The 22,905-nt window shown below is 42.2% G+C and overlaps 1 protein-coding gene across 2 annotated transcripts in view; it reads left to right on the forward strand.

The window, feature by feature from the left end:
* Window positions 1–22,905, forward strand: part of CALU (calumenin) — a 450,302-nt gene that overhangs the window by 149,360 nt on the left and 278,037 nt on the right. The window contains exon 3 of one of the 2 annotated variants that reach the window (XM_044088629.1): window positions 6,412–6,605. In XM_044088629.1, the coding sequence (XP_043944564.1) occupies window positions 6,412–6,605 (194 nt within the window). Of the gene's footprint in view, window positions 1–6,153; window positions 6,348–6,411; window positions 6,606–22,905 lie in introns of both variants that reach the window. The other variant, XM_044088627.1, reaches the window with a different exon arrangement.

Here is a 22,905-nt window from a genome sequence, read left to right on the forward strand (position 1 = left end):
TTTTTTCCTTTTTTTTTTTTTTCCTTTTTATTATATGTTCTGTTAAGCTTAGGATTCCAGTGGTGTGTTTTGTTTTGGGCTCCTTTGTGGCAGGTACAGCAGCCTCTGTGCAGCTATTTGTGGTTGTAGAGGGTTTCTGTGAACAATTCTGTACAGGCTGCCAAGCTCGGGGTTTGGAGGGGCAGTAAATTTTGACAAGCTGTCAGTTAATATGATGTAGTTTGCTGTAGATCATTTCCTAACTGTTATAGGTTTTGCTGGGTTTTCATGTTTATTTCAAAGGAGACAGCTTTATGATCAACTTCACCACTGAGGATGTAATATGGGGGGGTTGCATCGCTCTCCCATATTGGTGAGTACTAGGTACTGTATGTTTGAACCTGTGTTGGAGTGTGCACTTGTCTGGTCAAGGGTATTTATGTTAATAAAATTGAGCAAATGTGCCTGCAATTTGGCAGCAGTGTACGTTTCCCAATCTATAGATGGGTAGTTGGAGTCTCCCATGAATAGGGTATGTGGCTGGATGGCGAGTGCCTCCAGCAGGGTTAGGTATGAGTTACGGGATTCTTGGGGCATGGATGGTGACCTATAGCTTGCTAGGAATATGGTAAGATTTTTTTTCTATGACTGTTAGCATGTAGATTAACTCCAGGACATCATCCTGTTTTTTAACCAACCTAAAGGTTTATTTGTTGCTAATGTAAATCAGACACCTCCACATCTAGTCCTGTCTGTGTGACTGGTCTAAATGTCTCGAAGAAAGTGAAACCTTGTACTGCCAGAGTATTTTCTACAACTTTAAATCCTGTCTCTTTAGTGGCACAGATGTCTATTCTCCCGAGTGAGGAGTCTGTTATGTCTCACTCCTAATCTGTTTCATGGTAACTCTAGACTTAAAATGTGTTTGTCCCTATTGCCACATTTCAGAGGTTTCATTAGATTGTGGCTGATGGTATGTTATCCATTCTTTGCATTGCAATTCTGGCCCTCTACAACTCCAGGGGTGTGAACAAAATGTGTAGCTCCAGTGGTAATTCATTGCAGACTGCAGGGCATTCACATATTTCCTTATTTAGGCAACTTTGTATTTGTAGAGTCTTTATCCAAGTGTCAGGAGTTCTTGCACAGGTTACAGATTTCCTTCTGGACTTGAGCTTTCAGATCAACAGTCAAAAGTTCTCCTTTATTCTAGGATGCCGTCCAGATTCTTCCCTGCAAGAGGCAGTCCTAACCTAGGCAAAAGTAGACCTGTATCTGAAGACCATCTTTAGCTTCTCAAATCAGTCTGACTTCAGCCAGTGTGTATCTCGTGATTCTAGGGTTTATGGCATCCATAATTCTCACGCTTCCTCTTGACAGGCTGGATGAGAAAAATCCATTGGCTCTTAAGAAAAAAAAAAATGTGGACTTCATATTCCTATTTTGAGTTTTGTGAAGGTGGAATTGCTGTGGTGGAGACAATAGGTTGCTCTGAATCCAGGTCTCAGATTCTTCCAACCTCTGTACCTTATTTGACAACAGATGCTTCAGATTTTGCTTGGATAGTTTCATTGGGCGTAAAAGCACAGAGTCTTTGGAACAAAACATGGGCTAAATGTTATCTGTGATGCTATAGAATCTGTATCTGTGGTCCCTAGGATCTCTGCTGGTGATTACAGACAACACTACAGCAATGGGATATATAAACAGGGTGAGGGCACCAGGTCTTGCCCTGTGTGCATACTGGCTATGGTGGCTTGTGTGGTCACTGAAGGATTGTTTAAACCTCTAAGCTTTCTACATTGTCAGAACAAAATGTAGTGGCTAGCGGAACAGGACCAGGATAGACCCTCACAAATGGAAATTGATTGAGGGAGTCTTCCAGGAATTTTTCAGTTGTAGAGAGTATGATCTGTTCAAGTCCTTTCAAAACGGACAACTAAACAGATTTTGCAAGCGGGTCTGGAGGTGGATGCTTTTTCATTCCCATGGTCAGGAGTGTTCCTTTATACATTTCCACTCTGCTGATATCCACAGTCATTATGAAAGGTTCAGAAGTACTCTCTAAATATCACTGTGGTGACTCCCTTTTGACTGTGGCCCACTCCATAACCAGGGAAACGGTTGCCAAGGGCAGTTACCAAGATTGGATCTACTCTGGTAACATGGGGGCAGTTTGTACACTCCATTCTCTCAAACAACTGCATGTGTCTGGTTTGATTTTTGATGCCTTATAAGCACCTTTTTTATGAGGCTATGCAACAGGTACTAAAGGAGGCAAGAAATTCTGCCACTAGGAAATCTTAAGTTAGCAACAGGAAAAGATTTTCTAGTTGGAGCCATGGTAATAACCAGGGCCCAATCGGGGATTATGTACCACTGGCTGCTTAAATATTTGTGTAAGGTACTATGCTGGCCTGTTTTATTCCTCTCTCAAGGTTCATTTTTCAGCAGCTTCTGTGCACATCTGTTGACCACCTGGGAAACAGGTGGTACTTAACTTTGTACTGGAAAAGTTATCTGCCTCCCTTTAGATCCAGCTTATCTGACTGATGCTTATCACATTCCTGTTGCCATAGATTTCCATACCTTGGAAGACCTGTGTTTCTGTTCACTGTTTCTGTTCACGAAGTTGGATCTGTAAGTGCCTGAGTTGCACGCTGTTATGGTGGGTGAACACAGTTTGGTTTCTCAGAGAGAGTTTAAGATCCCTCATTCATGCAAAGTTTTTTCAGAGTTTACAGTGACTCAAGCCATCAATATTGTTTTCAATCCAGATCCTAAAAATCAGGGAGAAAGTTTTCTCAATAGTCTGCATGTGCACAGGCAACTCTGGTGTTTTTGACGGAACGAAGTGTTTTAGAAAAATTGAACAGCTATTTATCTCCTGTGATGGGACAAAGAAAGGGCAACTTGTGTCAGACTATTTAAGATGGTCACCCCTTGCTATTTTTTTTTTTGTTTTTTGCTTCCTCCATAGCAAATCTTTTCCAGCAGAATCTAGGCACATTGTGTAATAGTCTTGTCATCTTCAGTGGCATGTTGTAAAGGTGTGTGCTGTAGAAGCATACCAGAGATGGTTACTTGGTCCTGTGTAGATATTTTCAGAAAGCATTAGACTGGATTCCTTCTCCAGGCTCAGGACAGGCTTTGCTTGGGCTATACCCCAGGGCTCCTGGATCCTGATCATCATGCTCCTTTGATGGATAAGCTCTGGTAATCTCCCCAAATAGCTATAGGGTACAGTAGCAGTGAGAATTATTAACCTACTACAGTTGTGTAAGTTTTATATACTTACCATAACAGGAGATGTTCAAATTGTTCACTGGTGTAGTAGCCTCATCCTCCCTCCATCCTACTACTTCTATAAAGTTACATTATGATGTTGAAGTTGTTTCTACCATTTTTGGGGTTTTAGACACAAGCTGCCTTCCTTTTGGTGGCAAGCAAGTCCTAAAGAAATTGGATCCTGGGCCTCTCTTTTCTCTGTTTATCTTGAGATAAAGCAGCGGGGGGGTGCATATATGGAGTGGGGGGGGGGGTGCGTATATGGAGTGGAGCCAGAGACATTTTGAAGACTGGGCAACTGTTGTATTCTGGGCAGGATGTAACCCAGATATCTATAGGCTATTGCAGCACTGAGAAATTCAGTTATGATTTAAGTGCAACCTGCACAGCTATACTTTCCTCAACTCACAAGTCATTGTCCACTTCTCTGGAAGGTCTGTTCCTGGTATTTCTTCACCATGTGTTGCATTTCAGCTGTGCAGTGCCCTTTCTGGGCCGTTTCTTAGCTGCATCATCTTAAATTTGAATTTGCACTACCATTTTAGATAATTTCTGAAGCCTCCCCAGCTTTTCATTATTTTTGTATCTCTTATCCATTTTCTACATATTTTAGAATTATTTTCTATTCAATACCTTTTGGACCTTGAAAAGAATTGGACCAAGTACGCTCCTATAATGTCACTGCTTACCCCCCTTTTTTCTTTTTCTTTAAAGTGGTAAGGCCAAGGAACTATTTCAATTCTTTTATCTGGTTTGATCTTTCCATCCGTACGGAACCCTTTTATCCCTTTTTTCCATATCTGGTCATGGTCAGTTCAGCAGTAGCAATCCTCTAGAGCCAATACTCACACTGTCGTGTGGCTAGATCGGATATGCTTGAAAATCTTCAGTAAGCCATTTCTATAGCCTTTCCCTGATCCACTGCCCTGTTTACTCGGAGGGCTCTTACTTGTTTTGACATTACCTGCCCACCATTAATCTATGCTGTGTTGGACTGTCCTGCTGACTTTCAGATATTCTCTATATAACTTCTCTCTGTCACAATGTCCCTGATTTTTATTCATTTTAGTGTATTCATAACTATTTTGTTTATCGAACTGAGGATGGCAGTTGCTAAATTAGATCATTTGAATTACAGATTTCACGTTTTCAGAAAATGCATGGTAATGCAAAACCTAGTACATTTAAAGTCTAACCCTGATTGCCAGCCTTTATTCCACCACCATTATTTTTGTCTTTGTCACTGATTCTTGTGCGAAGAAATTTTACAGGAATGGTTGTCTAGGTTTATTTTCAGCATTGATTGACTCTGCCTACCCTGAAGATCCCACTGAGAGGCTGATTGTTCCCATTTTTATTTTCTGTCCCTCTTGTAAAGGGAACATAGGTTTGTATTTTTGTGTCTTTCAAGTGCTCTGCTGCCTTCTCAATTTTAGAAGCTGGTAGTTCCCTGTTTTTCTTTTTCCTCTGGCGCTTTTTTTTTTTTTTTTAATACAAATTCTTGACAATCCCATCAGGTCACACTTTTTTTTTTTTTTTTAATATTCAGATTGGTGGGGACTTCTGCTGACTGGATTTGTCTGTCTTTCTTTGTGAATATTGAGTTGAAGTTTACATTTAATCATCCTTTTTGTTCACTTGCTGTATTCCTGTTCATTACCTTCCATGTTGTTGAACCTCACTATTTCTTTTTTGTTTAACTATGCTTTTATAAGTCGTCCTTGACTAAATTCAGAGTTATTTCCCCTGGATATTTCTAGGCTGGATTAAAGTTTCCATTTTTCTTTGTGACCATTCAGTTGGGAAGCTTCTCTAACAACAATTTTTTAATTACTGACCTTTTTCTGCTTATTCCTGTCCTTGTTGAATATCGCTGCCCCCCCCTTTTTTTTTTTGCTCTGCCATGCATATCCAGTCTTCCTTTTACTAAACATATTTCTTCAGCTATAGTTTTAATCACTGTTTATGCTTCCTTTTGTTTTAATTGGTATTAAACTCATCTTGATCTTTCTGTATATTTTTTCCCTTGCATTTTTATGCCACCTCATTTAAGAGCCACTTGTTTGCTTTTTTGATACATGTGTGTCACATGTAAAGTTTGTTGCTTTTGTGGAAAGGCCTGTGTCTTGATAGCTGTCTACTGTATGTATAAGTTCTACTCGGTTTGCATTCTTTGTGACCCAGCGCCATTCTTCTTGGCTGATTTATTTTGCTCTGATTACTTATCATAGGGGCCTGCAACATTTTCTGTCAACCGCATTCATTCTGTAAATTGGGAACTTTGGTACGTGGACATCCACTCGAGTTCTTCTGTGCACTGTTACATAGTGGCTTTCACAGTATTAAGACATTGTTTTGACTAAGTTCCTAACTTTTGTTAGCTTTTTGTATAGAACATACATGATGGTGTTTGTTTTCTTTGGTTTTGTGTCATGGCTGTGTTGTATTTTTTTTCTTTTAATTGTTTTTTTTTTCCTTCTAGTTTTCCACTATTGTCATTTTTTATGCTGTTGCAAAATGGCACTCCAAGCATTTATTATGGAGTCATTGCAGCTGAAGTACTAAAACTAACTGAATAGATGCAATGTACATTATCTAGAAAATTGACAGATTTGGTGAGATGTGGACAGCATTAAGTAATATAAATTATTTTTGTTTCTCTGTACTGGTTTATAGCATGGGGCTGGAAAGTGCTGTAATTTGAGCATAGAATAACTCCATTGCCAATTTCAGAGTAATCAAAAGTTTTATGCACTTAGTGTGAAGTTTAGATATGCATCTGTTCTAATCCAGTTGACCACATACAATAGCTTATAATACCCAGCTGTAGTGCATTAGTTATAGTATTTCTTTAATCTGTGCTGGATTTTTCTGCATTTCCCACAGAAAAATGGTAGGGAAAATAGATGAAGACAAGGACGGGTTTGTAACTGTGGAGGAACTCAAAACCTGGATTAAATTTGCCCAAAAGCGTTGGATTTACGAGGATGTAGAGCGCCAGTGGAAGGGGCACGACCTCAATGAGGACGGCCTCATCTCCTGGGAGGAGTACAAAAATGCCACGTACGGCTACATCTTAGGTAGGTGAACAATGCCCTTCTCTCCCACCTTGTGTGCTGAAACCTGCCTGTTTTGTTTTTGTAGCATTATTGTAGCTAAAATAGACGTGGATAAGGATGGGTTTGTGACGCAGGAGGAACTGAAAGCCTGGATTAAGAAGGCACAGAAGAAGTACATCTATGAAAGTGTGGCACAGCAGTGGCATGAATTTGACATGAATCAAGATGGGCTCATCTCCTGGGATGAGTACAGAAATGTGACGTATGGCACTTACCTGGGTAAGGGGGAGTGACTAAGGGCTGTAACGAGTGTTGCTTGACTGTATTTGCATTTTTATGTTCTGCTTCAGATTTTTATTTATTTGGAGTCTGGTAATGAGAGCACTGCAATGTTAAGTAAATATTGTTTCTAAGACTTTAAGACTATGGAGTTTTCATTTTAAGTGTCTTGCTTTCAAGAGAGCTCATTTCCGTAGTGTTCATTCTATATTTTCAGGTTAAGGCAGCCGGAGTTTTATCATTTGACATTGTTAAACTAAGGTAAAAGAGATTGCCTTAGGATGTTGACCAAACAATGATTCTCTTCTGTTTTCACCCATATTGGAGAAGAAAACTTGTTGGTATCTCGGGTCTTTCCAACAATGCCATTTTCACTAAAGATCGTTTAGTCTCAGGTAGCTGACTGAACAGAACGTTTAAAGTTGTTCTTGTAGCTTTTTGACCTTGGAGTCCTTTACAGAGAAGGGGAGCAGGGTGATTCTTTGCACAAAAAAGAGGTGGGTGAAAAACTTCAATTTAGTTGACTCAAATGGATTTGAGAAGTAGAAGCTGTAGTTACTGCATCCTCCACACTGCATCAGGGCACTAACTCCTGCCCAGTACCAGGCTGAGATCAATCATAACTGATTGCAGATGCACATAATGAGAGATTGAAAAGGGGACTGCATGAACTTTTTCAAAACTACTGTCAAAACTTGGGTGGTATGCAGTTAAGTGTGGGTGTAATATTGCTGATGCCTTTCAGTGGAGCAGTGAAATGTATAGCAATGAGATGCATCTGGCTTAAAGTTCATGAAGATTTCAATGAACAGCTCTGAATTGCAACACTTGACAAAGACCCCCACCCCTAGAAACACATGTTAAATAAGCTGCATCTAAAAGAAAAGAGGGAAACTATGCAGACTATCAGCTAGTTGCTTCACCTCTTGATTCAGCGGTAACTGCAGGAGCTCTCCTAAGTAGGAAGACTTTGACAGAAAACAATCCTAAGCTGGATCAACTCCCTTAAGAAGACATTTGAAAAGAAGGGAGGAGGCTGAGGCCAGGGCTGATTGCAATGCAGAGGCAAGGAAATTGGCTGTGTCAAGCTGTAAAGGCACTTCCCATTACTGGCCATGTAATCACCCTTCCCTGTTTCACATCTGCTAGGAGGACTATGTAGTTCCAAAGAAAAATGGTTCTGCCCGACTACAGATCTGGGTAACCAAGGCAATTTTATTTGACTACAAACATTAGCCCCCCCCCCCTAGAAATGACCCATATTAGGCTTCATTAACATTATCCTTTATACAGTTGCTGGAGGTGGAAGCCATAGTAATAACCTTATCAAAACAAGGTTCTAGTTTCCTTCCCAGTTTTATTTTTAGCTGTTGGCTAGGTAAGCCCAAAACTGACACATCCCTTGGAGATCCTGGATCTCTTGAGCAAGTTTCTGTATGTATCTTCAGCAAATTTTGTAGGCTCTTCTACACATTGCTTTCACAGGATGTTCTTTTCCACCCTAGATTTGAAGGATGCCTACCTCCAAGTAGCTTCTCAAAAAAAAAAAAAAGCATTTGTGATTCTTCACATCTGTAGTAGTCATTCAATTTACCTCTAGGCCTTTTGGAGTTACGACTGCTCTCATGGTATTGATTTGTTCCCATCTTTGGTTGGGTACAAAACTGTACTTTGTGTAGTCTTAACTGGATATTTCTCCTAGATGGCATAGGTATACATATTTGTGGATAGCTGGAACCACCTCAGATTTTGTGTCCTTGATTGTCTAGCGCTGCTTTACTTCTCTGCCAAATATGTCCATCTGGAATGATGTATAGGGAGGGGTAGACTGTTTATTGTTGCTGCTAGTTGCTCTTTCTTCCATTTGCTGTCTTTCTCTGTTCTGTAGAGAATAGGAATTATTCTTTCATGGTTTACTGTGATGTCGGGGCACTTGGCGTTTTATGGTTTAATAGGAACTTCTGTTAGGGGGATCACTGTGCAACAAAGAGTTCTGAGACCTTAATTTGGGTATATGCCACTGATTTGCCTGGCTAATCAGTACCACTGGGAATTTATAATGTGGATATGCGCCAAAGTATGGTCTTATTCAGCTGTGGCATTGGGATTCTGTAACCCTGATTTTTTTTTTTTTTTTTTTTTTTCTTCAAAATCAGTGCATCAATTGCAGAGTTCTGTTGCAGGACCCCACATAGAGAACTGCACTATCCGTGAGGTCCAGAACCCAAACATCTAACAACCATTCTTCTTGATTTTTCATTGCATTTTTTTCTTGTCTAAACTCCCAAGGACTATAAGTCTGTCTCTGAATCTTATTTGCTCTGTGACTTAACGTCAGTAGGCTGATATTTCCACCACTGACTGGAATGCACAAGTCTCTTATTTTTAGAAGCTGCAAACTTCACCCAATACAGATAGATTAGTAGGTGGCTTCAGCTTAAGTGGGCTGATTAACTCTAGCACCACCACCTACTAAATGGAATGTCTGAGTCTCCTGACAAAACTACTTCCCAAATATAGACAGGGTACTAGGTAGTGCACCTTACTCCATCTGTGTGATTTTAGGGCTTAGTTCCTTTTCTAGTCTGTGATAGCTGCATTCAAAGCACCCAGATGTGCTAACTTTTTTGTGCATGTACTTGCATCCTGGTGGTATGCTTGAGAGGGTTCTTGCTGTTTTGTCCTCTCCATACATCACATTTGCGCACTCTTCTGTATGTTGTCACATCCCTGGCTTCAGTCCAGTTTTCTTTCCAGTCTGCAGAACATTCTTATAGTTCTGGCTAATCTTGGACTTAATTCTCACTGCTTTGTATGGTAGTATTTAGGACGGTAAGCTAGAATGTCCTGTCTTCATAGCAGACTTTTTCATTGCTTTTGTGTGCTTATGCATGCTGATGTGCTGCCACATGCACTGATTAATGCATTTCACTACCCTCCTTATTGTCTGCCCCCAGGGTTCTGTAGTCTTATACTTTCTAGACCCCCACCCACACAGTGCTACAACCCTCCCACCTCAATGCCTGCATACTAAATGACACCATGTTTACCTTTCAAATTCATCCACGGCACACTCGGCCTGCCACCTTCCATACTTTCAGCATACTTCACAAACCTCCCGACCGCTTCCCTAGATTGTCCTACTCGTACGTAACTAACCTAACTTGCATTTCATTGTGCAAAACCTGCATATCCAGCTTTATACATTTGAAAAGACTTCTTTACTGCTGTTGTTCTCCCTTACCAACATTACTGGCATTTCCCAAGCTCTTACACTGCAGCTGTCCTCTTCACATTTGAGCTCTCTCCTTTCACACTTGCGATTCAGAATGCTAGAAGTCTGTCTCCTAAACAGTCTTGTCCCATTTCTGTCATCTTTGTTTTCTGCAACCCCAACCTGCTGCTATTTACTTAATACCTGCACTGAGCTGTAGTATACTTTCCTGTGTAGAGTTTTTGTGCACTGAGCTATAGTATACTTTCCTGTGTAGAGTTTTTGTGCATGAGTCCATCAATAAAATATGAGAGTTGTGCCACCAAACAGTAGTAAGTTCAAAAACTTGGCAACAAGTAAGGCGAGCAGCAAAAAAGAAGTGACTTGGATTAAAAACATACTGCATTTTTGTTGCACTACAATAGACTTCATAAGATACCGCACATATTCATTTGTTGGAGAGGATTTGTATGTCTGAAGTGTATTGAAGTGTGAAAACGCAGTAGGTTTTGGTGAGCGTTAATATTAATAAAAGGACCCGTTTTTAATCTGACAAGTTTCTTCCTTTTTTCTGCTTGCCTTGCATATTTGTCAATCCCACACCACTTAAAAGCACACTCATTAGTTTTATTGCCCCAATGTCCCTGTCAAAATGTCAAAAACTGACGCCCTCACCCCCTCCCAAAAATATTTATTCCAGCTGGGACTATTCTCATACATGTCATACTCATCATCCTTACACATTTCCTTTTTTGGAATTCGGATGTGTTTTTAAGATACATAATCCCATTTCCATGCCTAAATTCCTGGCGATGTTCACACCAACTATTTTTTTTTTAAGCTAATCTTGTACCAAGTCCTAGTCCCCAGTCTGCCTGCAGCCATTCTACTGACTCCTCTATCTTGCAAACTGCTTGCTTTAATGTACCTGTTAACAAAAAGCTTAGCTATGTCTTGTTGGCACGTATCTGTTGCCTTATGCCCCTGACATCGGAACAATCACTGAATCTTGGCTTAAAATTGCCCCAGTGTCTTTTTTTTCTCCCAGAATAAAATTGTATTTTAGAATGACCTTAGAAAAGTAAATGTTGGTAGATTCCGTCTAGTTAAAGCTCACTATAACCTGCCTAACAGTCTTATGAAGCTAATTGGGGTACTAAACAAGATTACCTCAGCTACAAATGATCCCATAGACATTATATTATGCTGTTTACCACTTCATCCTTACTTACAAAGTTCAAGCTGTTAATACAGACTTCTTCCACAAAGTTAAAGAATCTGATCATACCCCGTGGCTTTAGCCTGAATTTCCTTGTTTTGCTTTCTAATTGGCCTCATTCTACTTCTGCAAAAGAACACCCAAACCTAAAATCTGGAAGATGCTAGCTTATTGTCCTCTTCCTCACTAGTAAAGCCAACAAAATATCCTGCCTCAACATCCGCCCTCCTTTTTTTTTAGTGACCACTCTCCTATCACCTTCCGCATTAATCATTAATTGCATCACTGTAAAAATCAGTATTTCTTTTTTTTTTTTTTTTTTTTTTTTTTTTCTCTTTTAGGACCCTAACATCCATACCTTCTTATAGGTTCATAGGTAGGTACTAGGCTATCGGCCCAAGGGCCTACGTAAACCTAGCCAGCAAGGTTTCATAGCTTACGCCACCCAAGAAAGTTATTTTCCTGTGCCACTGATGTCCTTCATGGATGCTTCTGCAGTCATAACAAATGGGTTCGTCAGGCAGCCCTTCGGTCGGCCGGATTCCAAAGTCTGGGTCCGGCTTCGGCTGATGTCGCACTTCACCCGACGTCATCTCTGCTGGTCTTCGGGTATAAAGGCATCAGCCGACGCCATTTTCCTCAGTCTTTCTTGCCGCGTGGCGCCCGAAGCTGTTCGCAAGTGCCGGTCGGTCAGATCCAGAGATTACTACTACCGAATACTACTTCGAAGACTTCTAAAAAGCTAAGTACCCCGTTGGGGACTCTTTCTTGCCTCAGCCGATGTCAGAAAAAGTCAATAACTGTTTAACTTGTGGGAAACAAATACCTCATAAAGATTTCCACTTCTACTGTCTGCCTTGCTTAGGCCCAGACCACGACGTAGCAGCCTGTTCGGCCTGTGCTTCCTTCAACCGACGAATGCTTAGGTGTCGGTCGGAGTTTGCTGAACAGTTTTTCGGCTCAGATTTTGCATACATTATGCCGTCGGATCCTCCGACTACCCAAATTGTTAAAAAACGCAAAGAAAAAGACCGACACTCACGATCCGCGGTTTCGGCCGAAACCACGGTTAAGCAAGCCACGAGTGTCTCTGTTTCGGCCGAAACCGAGAAAACTGGTCAATCTTCAGCCGAATCCATGACTACTACTGAGGCTCCTGCTACCTTACCTGAATCTGCCTCAGAAATTTTGCCTACAACTGTGGTTTCTAGTGATTTATCAGACACCATCCCTTTGGATGTCTCTACCCCAGCACGTGGTGCTGCTAGACCCCCTGCAGCCATGTCTATCAAGGCCTTTGCCAGGGCTAAAGCAGCCAAATCTGCTAAATCAGTGCCTGTTAAACCCCCCTCACACAGGCCCACTTCTAGTTCACAAATGCTTACTCTGGCAGAAGATTTAATATCGTCGATTAGGGGATCCCAATCTCACCCAGACAGGGCCTCTCAGCCCCCAGAAAAGAGACCTAGAGCAGAGCCCCCCGAGCCAGTGTCCTCTGATGATTCTGCGGATGACTCAGACATTACAGACCAGCCAGAGGATCCTTTTTCTACTTATGAAGACTCCGATGCTGAAGAATCCATTCCAGCTGCCTCTCCACCAGAGGAATTTTCCTTTGGGGAAACCTTACATGCCATGAGAGAACAATTCCAATGGCAGGGACAAGATTTCTCAGATTCAAGAAAAAGGCTTAGGACTTTTCTGCACTTACCACAACATAGGCCCTTAGCTATACCTCCTGTTCTGCCTGTTGTGGATGATGCATTTAATGATGTCTTCACTGCTCCTGATTCTTTACCTCCAGCCCCTGCCAAACCAGATAGATTTTACAGGGTGCCAGACACTCATCACCACCTATACAAGGCCCCACTTGCAGACCCCGAAACTATTTCCCAGGGGCCTAAGGCAGTAGCCTCGACCACAGCAAAAAACCCTATTCCTTCTGAAAGGGAATCCAGGTCCTTAGAGAGATGGGGGGAAAAGGTTTACACCTCTGCTACTCTCTCAGCTAGAGCTTTAAACTGTCAGTTTCACATGATCCAATACCAAGAGTTTATGCTTGATCAGTTAACTAAAAAACTGTCCTCTGATGAATCTTTAGATAAGAAATATGTATTAGAAATGGTGAATAACATCCAACAGGTTAGTAACCATTCCTTAAAATGTGGCTATGATGCACTGGAGGCTTCATTTAGATCAGCCATGACTGGCACAGTGATAAGAAGGCATGCATGGTTGAAAGAACAGGTCTTGCCGGATCATGTTAAAGCAAAGCTATTAGATGCTCCTATGGATAAGGCCAGTATATTTGGTACACCTGCCCAGCAGGTAATGAAGAAAATGGAAGAAAAGGCAAAATCTGTACAAACAGTTAAAGATTTCTTACAGGTTCAGCCCCCAAGGTTTAGCAGGAACTGGCCTGCCAAAAATTGGTCCTTTCCTGACTCCACAAGATCCCAAAGGGGCAGTAATAGAAGCTCTAGAGGCAGAAATCAATCCAGAGGAGGTGCCTACAGAGGACGACAGTGGCAAGGCAATAACCGAGGCACAGACACAACCACTGCCACTGCAACAGGACAATCACAGTGACTTGGCTCTAACTCCGCCTACCAGGGAGCAAATAGCAGCACCATTAGGCGGAAAGTTAGCCTTATTTTCAAAAAATTGGCACTATATCACAAAAGACAAGTGGATTTTGCAAACCATAGACCAAGGCTACCGCTTCCACTTCCACACCTTACCAGTAAAAAGAGGAATGCCAGACCTGCCTCCAAATCAAAAAATAGAAGCTCTGCAGCAGATAACGGAATTAACAAAGATGAGAGCTGTGGAAAGAGTACCAATAACAGAACAGGGCAAAGGATTCTACTCCAGACTCTTCCTAGTACCAAGAAAAGAGAAAAGTTGGAGACCTATTCTCGACCTGTCCATCTTAAACACATACATCATTGTCCCAAAATTCAAAATGCTGACCCTACAGCAACTTCTTCCCATGCTGGGCAAGGAGTGTTGGCTGGTAACTCTAGATCTCAAGGAGGCATACCTGCACGTCCCCATTCGACCAAATTGCAGAAGATACCTCAGATTTCTTGCAGGATCAGAGCATTATCAATTCTCAGCATTGCCCTTTGGCTTATCTACTGCGCCCAGAGTATTCACAAAATGCCTGGCATCAGTAATCGCTCACTGCAGAGTACAGGGAATCCAAATTTATCCATACCTGGACGACTGCCTGTTACAAGCGGACAACAAAAGCAAGCTGACAACAGATTTACAAAGGGTCATTTACTTGCTACAAGCCCTGGGATACACAGTCAATTTACAAAAGTCAAGGCTGATACCATACCAAACAAGAACATTCTTGGGCGCGGAATTGGACACAGTAAAACAAATGGCATTCCTAACTGCAGAAAAACAAGAAGAGCTCCCTCTTTACTTCTTGGCATTAACAAAGCAGAACAAACTAACAGCAAGAAAAGTTCTGCAGGCCTTGGGCTTCATGGCATCATGCATAATCTTGGTCCCACATGCCAGACTACATATGAGAAAGCTACAGTGGTACCTAAAGAATTTATGGTCTCAACACAGGCACAGCTTAGAAACAGAAATACCACTAATCCCATGCCTAAAACAGGAGTTCCTATGGTGGGCTCAAACATGCCAGTCAAACCCAGGCTTACCCTTCCACAACTTTCGAGCAAGCCAAACCATCACAACGGACGCCTCAGACCTAGGATGGGGGGCGCACATGCTGGACAAATGCGTACAAGGATTGTGGACTCAGGACCAACTGCACCTGCACATAAACCAAAAGAAATGCTGGCAGTAAAACTGGCAATCCAAAATTCAGACCATTCCTCAAAGAAGGCCATTTAATGATAAGGACAGACAACACCACAGTCATGTGGTACATCAACAAACAGGGAGGCACTCATTCATACCCCCTATGCAGAATGACTTTGGACCTTTGGAATCTGGCTCTCAGCTACAACATCCAGTTACAGGCAATATTTGTACCGGGAAAAGAGAACACCCTAGCAGACATGTTAAGCAGAACCACCTCGGATGCTCACGAATGGATGCTACACCCGGACATCTTCAAGGCCATCACAAAGAAATGGGGAATGCCACAAATAGATCTATTCGCTTCCCCACTCAATCACCAGCTCAAAAAATTCTGCACAAGGACATTCCACCCACTTGCATGGAAGGTGGACTCTCTATCCTTCAGCTGGAAAGGCCTGACAGCATATGCATTTCCACCTCTTCCCTTGATGCACAAGGTACTACTGAAAATCAGAGGAACGTCCAAGGATAATCCTGATAGCTCCGAACTGGCCAAGACAACACTGGTACCCATTGCTGAGGAGCATGTCTCGGGAGAAAATGTGGCCAATACCCCTGATGCCTTTGATGTTAACTCAGAACAACTACAACATCATGCATCCAAACCTAAAAACCCTGCAACTGACTGCCTGGAACATCACATAGCAGCAACTAACCCAGATCTTTCCCAAAGGGTTAAAGACATTATCCTTGAAGCCCGCAGACCTTCAACAAGAAGGAACTATGCAGGAAAATGGAAAAGGTTTGTCATTTGGAGTACTGAAAGAGGAAAAGATGTGTCGAACATAGATATTGCTAACATTCTGGAGTACTTGGCAGAGCTTCTACATACAGGTCTGTCCTATTCCTCCATCAAGATACATGCATCGGCTATTTCAGCAGAATACAGCTTTGATCCACCTGTCTTTTCACATCCTCTACTCAGGCAGTTCCTCAGAGGGATCAAGAATGTAAAACCTCCTAGGAAACCACCATTACCAGCATGGGACTTGAACTTTGTGCTAGAAAAGTTGACACTCCCTCCGTTTGAACCAGCAGCAACAGCAGATCTACAACACCTGTCATGGAAAACTGCTTTCCTACTGGCAATTACCTCAGCAAGGAGGGTTTCGCAACTACAGGCCTTAATGGCAATGCAACCCTTCCTAATCTTCCATCAAGATAGGGTGTCCATGAGAACTAATCCTACATTTATGCCTAAGGTGGTATCCAGAGTGTCTTTAAACCAGGCAATCCACCTACCTACCTTCTTTCCCAATCCACAAAACAGAGGGGAAAGAATGCTGCATACCTTGGATGTACATAGACAGTTACGCTACTACCTGGACAGAACCAAAAGTAACAGAAAAACTGACCAGCTTTTTGTAGCCTATGCAACAGGAAGGGAAGGAAAAGCAATTTCCAAACAGACATTCTCCAAATGGATAGGAAATTGCATAAGATTCTGTTACTCCTACCATGGAAAACCAATTCCACAGAACATAAGGCCTCACTCTACAAGGGCTACAGCCACTACCACAGCTTTCTTACGAGGAGTGGCAACCAAGGACATTATTGAGGCGGCTACTTGGACCTCCGTGCATACATTTGCCAAGCATTATAATTTACCTCTATATTCTAGATCCCGAGCAGGGTTTGCCACTGCTGTACTGCAAGGGATCCTAACCACACCATAATTTTTCTTCCTCCCCTAGTTTGGCTATGGTATTCTACCCATTTGTTATGACTGCAGATGCATCCATGAAGGACATAGTACAGTTTTGTACCTACCATAAATGTAGATGTCCGAACTGGATAGCATCTGCAGTCAGGATTACCCTCCCTCCTTCCCCTCTGTGGTACTCCTAGGGTATTTACCCTCCTGATAGCTAGCTGGGGGGGGGTCTCTTATGGTGTTTTTGTTTGTATATATGTACATACATGCTTATTTTTTGTGTTTGCCTTCTACTTTTTTTGGAAACATTGGCATTTCTCCAAAATTTAGCCTTCCAAGAGGGCAACTGGCATCTGGGGCAAGAAACACTGAGGAAAATGGCGTCGGCTGATGCCTTTATACCCGAAGACCAGCAGAGATGACGTCGGGTGAAGTGCGACATCAGCCGAAGCCGGACCCAGACTTTGGAATCCGGCCGACCGAAGGGCTGCCTGACGAACCCATTTGTTATGACTGCAGATGCTATCCAGTTCGGACATCTACATTTATGGTAGGTACAAAACTGTACTTTCTGCAGACAACTGATCCCCGGGGTGTATTTCCTGTTTCCCATCCACTCATCAAGATTTTTCTTGAGTGCTAATGAAGAACTTTGCTTGACATAGATGGGTAGCTTGTTCCTGAGTATAGGAAGTCTCTGGGACTGGAATCTATCCCTCCAGTGTGTCCTGTTTATCGTCTTGACAAGGTTTAGGTCCCAAGAGCGTGTAGCTTGGAGGGATTGGGATTTCTTTAGGTGTCGCATGTCCAACAGCTCTGGGTTTGACATAGCTTTATATGTTCGGCAAAGCTCACCTCTGAGTAGGCGATATGCTAAGGAGTAAAGCTGGAGGTTTTTGAGGCGGTCAGTGTAGCATTTTGTTTGAGGCCAGTAATCCTCTGTGAGTTACTTCTGTGGCCTTTCCAGCTGCTGCAGCTGTCTTGTGAGGTACATTCCAAAAGGGGCGTTGTACTCTACAATGGGTCTGAGTGATGAGTAGAGGAAAACAATGACTTTTTTTTTTCCTGGATGAGAACCTTTTATGATGAGATGTGCCAAGTAGAAGGACTTCCTGATTACTGTGGCGATGTGATTATCAAAGGAGAGACTACTGTCCACCTGGGTCCCAAGGTCTCTTATCACGCACTCGGTGTTAAGTATATTGCTGCCTATGTGGTAGTTCATGGGTACAGAGTTTTTACCAAAGGGGATGACCCTACACTTTTTGGCATTGAGCTTGAGGCCATGGCTCTGACACCAGGCATCTGTCTCATTGAGGCCCTTCTGCAGGATGTCCATCATTTGGGGACTTGACTATGGCTCCTAGTTTGCAGTCCTCTGCGAACTTAGTTAGCCAGAGGCCTTCTGTGTTGGCCTGTACTTCAGAGAAGTAGATACCAAACAGGAGAGGTCCCAGGACAGAACCCTGTGGTACTCCACTTGTCACTGCTTTGAGGTCACATTTGGAGTCTGCATATTTTACAGTGTGGGTTCTATCAGTGAGCCAGTTGGCAACCTATCTTGTGACGTAGGGATTTATGCCTAGTTTAGGGAGTTTAGCTATAATTCCAGAATGGGGAATGGTGTCAAAAGTCTTGGCGAGGTCAAGATACTGTGTGAACCACCTTACCCTCATCCACTGCTTTGGTGACCGCCTCAAAGAAGTCTATCAGGTTCAGGAGGCATGATTTGCCTTTCACAAACCTGAACTGGGTGGGATCCAGAGTTTGGAGGTTACCAATGTCTTTTTGAGTTCCATGATGATGATTTCCATGGCCTTGCAGACCAGGCTCGTCAGGCTAATAGGTAGATAGTTCCCGGGATCAGTGATGGCTCCCCCTTTGTGGAGTAACTGTTGCTGTGCGACATTCAGTTGGCACAAAGCCTGATGCGAGGCTATTATTGAACATGGTGCTCAAGTGGGGAGCCAGTTCGTTCTGAAGTTCGTGTAAAACGCAGCCTGGGATGTCCCATGGATGCTGTGTTTTTGGCTTTAGAGAGTGCAGCTTTTACCTGCGTAGTTGTGATTACAGGGACTCTGCATTCTCCCTGTATAGATATGGGCCCTTTAGGGGGTGAGAGGGGGGTAAAGTTAGCACTAGGGGGTGAGAGGACTAGGGGGTGAGAGGGGGGTAAAGTTGGACTAGGGGGTGAGGGGGGGTAAAGTTAGCACTAAACCTATCTGCCAGGATGTTGGCAATATCGGTTTGTTCTGTAACTTTCGTGCCTTTGTGCTGCAACTCCGAGCAGATCTGGGTATTGCCATCTAGATTCTTGACATAGCTATAGAATGCTTTGTGGTTGTCCTTGGATTTGGTGGATATTTTGTTTTCGTAGCTAGCTTTGGAGGATCTTGCAAGGGATCTCAGCTTCTTACTGAGGCTGACCAGGGAGCTCCTCCACTCATGGGATTTTACTCTCTTGCAACCGTTTCTTCCTTCTGTTGTACGGTTTATGGCAGGGGACCACCAGATTGGCTTCCTTTTATTTGGAGGAGAGCATCTTGGTTCTGTTTGGGAAAACACTATCCATGCACTCGTGCAAGTGCTTAGAGTGCATTTGTGTAGGATTCAGCAGTTGTAACTGTGTTGTCCATCTGCATGGGTGTCATGAAGTTCACCACTTCTGTCTTGGGAAGCATGAAGTTGGCTTTGGAGAAATTTTTTACTGTGGTTACCTTAATGGGGGTGAGATGTGGATATCAAGGGTGATAAGCTTATGGTCATGTCAGACCAATGAGGAGTTGATTTCAGGTGTGGAACACCGGTCACTCATGTTGGTAATAACTAGGTCTAGGATATTGTTGCCCCTGGTGGGGGTGTGGATAAGTTGATCTAGGGCATTGGAGTTAAGTGTTGAGCTAAGGGGTTGGTACACTTAGTAGTTTTCCCAGTTAATGGTGGGGTAGTTGAATTCACCCATTATTAGGGTGTTTGGTTGAACCCTAATATTTTCCAGTACATCAAGAAAAGAGGAGTGGGAATCCTGAGGCATGGTGGGGGATCCTGTAGCAAGCTACAATTTGGATTGCAGTTTTGCCCAGAGTTAGTTGCACTGGGATAACCTCGGATGCATTATGCTGAGCAACTAGCCTGAAGGTGTGGATATCCTTAATGAATATGGGCACACCTCTGCCTTTGGTGTTTCGGTCCAGGTTACATGGCCGAAGTGTGGTATGAGTTGTAGCCTGGCAGTGCAGGGGTGCTCTCTGGAGCCTTGAACCAGGTCTCCGTCACTGCACAGATGTCTATATTTTCTCCATTTTAAGGAGGGCCTCGAGTGAGTGCATTTTGAGATCTAGACTTCTAGCATTGAGTAGCATTACCCTCAGTTTTTGCTTGCCTGTTCCTGTTATGGTGGTGAATTTGTTTGAACCCTGCCTAAAAAAGGCACTATAGGGGTAGCAAGAGCCTTAACCATTATCCAGAATCCCAGCGGTGACAAGTGCAGGCCCTCTGTGGCAAAGCATCATGGTCTGTCGACAATGTCATCCCAAGCAGATACTGGATCCCCTTAGACTGACACCAGAAGCTTAGCCAATTGTTGAAGTCAGTCATTTTGTCCTTGTACCGTGGTTTCATTCTGGGCGATGGCAGAATGCTACTCGGGACTAGGGTCATACCTGCCTGGGCTACAAGATCGGAGAGCTCTTCCATATCTCTCTTCATGTAGTCCAGGGAGGTACGTCTCAGGTAATTCACACCAACATGGACAATGACAGCATCATATTTGTACTTGTTGTGAAGTGACCAGAGCACGTGGATTATGTAGTGGATCCTGGCACCAGACAGGCACCTGACAGTAACCTTCTTGTTTAGCCTGGTGAGTGGGACATCAGTGTGCCTGACTATAGTCACCTATGACTAGTGTGTTGGGTACTTTGTTTTGCCTTAATGGCTGTGGTTGAGTGGCACACTGAGTCTATGGGCTCTGTCATTTGGGTTGTGCTGGGGGATGGAGGTTGCTTGCGTTTCTGCTTTGGGAGGTCTCTGTTGCTTATACAGATTATTATTGAGAGCCTCTGCGAATGTTTTTGTTACTATGTGCGATTTTGGTCATATAGATTTAGTGAGACTGAATGTGGTGCAAATGTTTACCTTCTCATGACTGTCAAGTTCAGTCTTGGTTGGAGAGAGCTTTACCTCCAGTTTGGCTAGATAAGTGCATCTCTCACAGGTTGTAGAGTTGGGTGGTATTGAATTATCACTTGTGACACAGGCAAATTTTACATTTATATAAAAGTAATCGAATTGTATTAAGTTAATGTTTTACATACGTCAGATATATTGCTATATATTATATAACAAAAGCAGCATTACGTACATTCAATTCCTATCCTTTCTTTAAAAAAAAAAAATTATTAAACCATTACAGGCAATCATACCTTTGTAAAAATGAAGACAAACCACACTGGCACACAATACTAGTTGCAAGCATTTTTGCATCACAAACCATATTAACACTCCCAGTTGCAAACATTTATACATCACTTATTTACCCAATCATTTTTCAGTCAAACAGTGCACAGCTCATTTTAACTCCTGCCTTCTTTTAAACCTCATTCCTCCCCTGTATTTATTGTTCCTACAATTCCAATTTTCCTGTGTAGTTTGCTCTTGGCCTTTTCTAAAGATCTCTGTTCCAGTTTTATCCGTTACTATATTCACTACTACTACTTCTACTAGAATAGCTAGTTTAGATTTTGATTTCATTTTCTAGTAATAGCTTTTTTAGTAGCTACCATAAATAGACACAGCATGGCCTTACTATGTCTAGGCAATTCCAATTCTGTCATAGCATAAAAAAAATCATCTCCCTCGTCACACCAATGTACCCATACAGCATCTGACAGTGCATCCTGCAGGGAATCCTTAAAGTCCCCCAGCTCACAGCAGTCCCAGAAAATATGCTCCCAATTACCTCTTTCTTCCCTGTTGCACCTCCAACACTTGCTGTCTACCTGAGGAAAAATTCTCTGGAGTCTTGTGGTATAAAACTATCTCTGTAAATATTTCCAAGCAAAAATCGTAAGTTTTTCTAGATTTTTGTTGCATATTTAGGTGACATGCATATATCCTCCCATTGTTTCATTCTAAATTGCTTATCCAGTCTCTTCCAATCCTTTCTAATCTGATCGTAGTTTATCATGCAGTATTTTATATGATTTACTAATTATTGCTTTTTTAATGGCAGCTTCTGTTCTAGATTCTACTAAAATCTCTACCAGTGCTGGTCTTTCGTTTTTAAGACCCCCCCCCCCCCATTGCCCAACCTCTGATGTTGATCCTTGATAGTGAAGGGAATCATAATTTTCTGCTTGTGCTATAACTGTATAGTTCAAAATATGCGTATTTCTTTCATCCAAAATGTCAACATCGGGCAGGCACACTCTTTTTTTTTTTTTTTTTTTTTCATTTTGTGATCAATCTCCCATCCTTTACTCTCAAGATCCCATCTCGGGTATCGAAACTTTAACCTCTGTTCTCCATTTTCAAGACCAAAGTTTTCTTTGTTTCCAGGCTATACAAGTTGAATAAACACATTTGTCTTGCAGAGAAAAATGAAAAGTAAAAAAAAAATAAATAAAAACCCTTCTACAACTCGGAAAAAAGCTTGGATTGACTGGAAAGTATGCCCAACTCCAGATACTAGACAAAAGTTCACTGCTGTTCATAACATCAAACAAGCAAGTCATGGCTGCAAATAATTAAACCATGGCTTTCAACACCAATCTGTTACATAAGCCCAAACACTTCTAGTATGAAGTAATTCTGCTCACCATGTGTAAAATGCCCCCCAAACCCACTCTTTGGCACCATTCGTCTCATTACAAATGTTTTGCCTCCTTCGATTTATTTATTTTTAAGACTTCAGTAATCTATCCTGTATCTCTTCCTATTCCTCAGCCTAAAACCACCAATCTTCCTTCCCTTTTATACTCCTCTTTTGCTTCAAATAGATTCACTTCAAAGGTATTGAGTACGTTCCTAACCAAATTCCTACAGACAGACCCATAAGGTCTGATAAATTACTCCCATAGTTAATCTGCTACAGTAAAGACTACATCACATAGTTAATCTGCTACAGTAAAGACTACATCACAATTCCTCTAATACTAAAAATATTCCCTCTGCATCACTAACCTTCTTTAAAATGGAGCGAATATTATAATCGGGTCCTTGCTTAAACAACCGTAAACACTGTCACCCTATCTCAACTATTCTAGTACTTGGGAAGATTCTTGAAAATGCAGACAGATCCGCTATATGGTACCAATGAAGGCTGTCCACTTGTTGTAATCCAAAAATAAGCGACACTGAGCGTATA

This window comes from Protopterus annectens, chromosome 11.part0 (assembly GCF_019279795.1).
Source record: "Protopterus annectens isolate FY-2018-M chromosome 11.part0, PAN1.0, whole genome shotgun sequence".
Classification (NCBI taxonomy): domain Eukaryota; kingdom Metazoa; phylum Chordata; order Ceratodontiformes; family Protopteridae; genus Protopterus; species Protopterus annectens.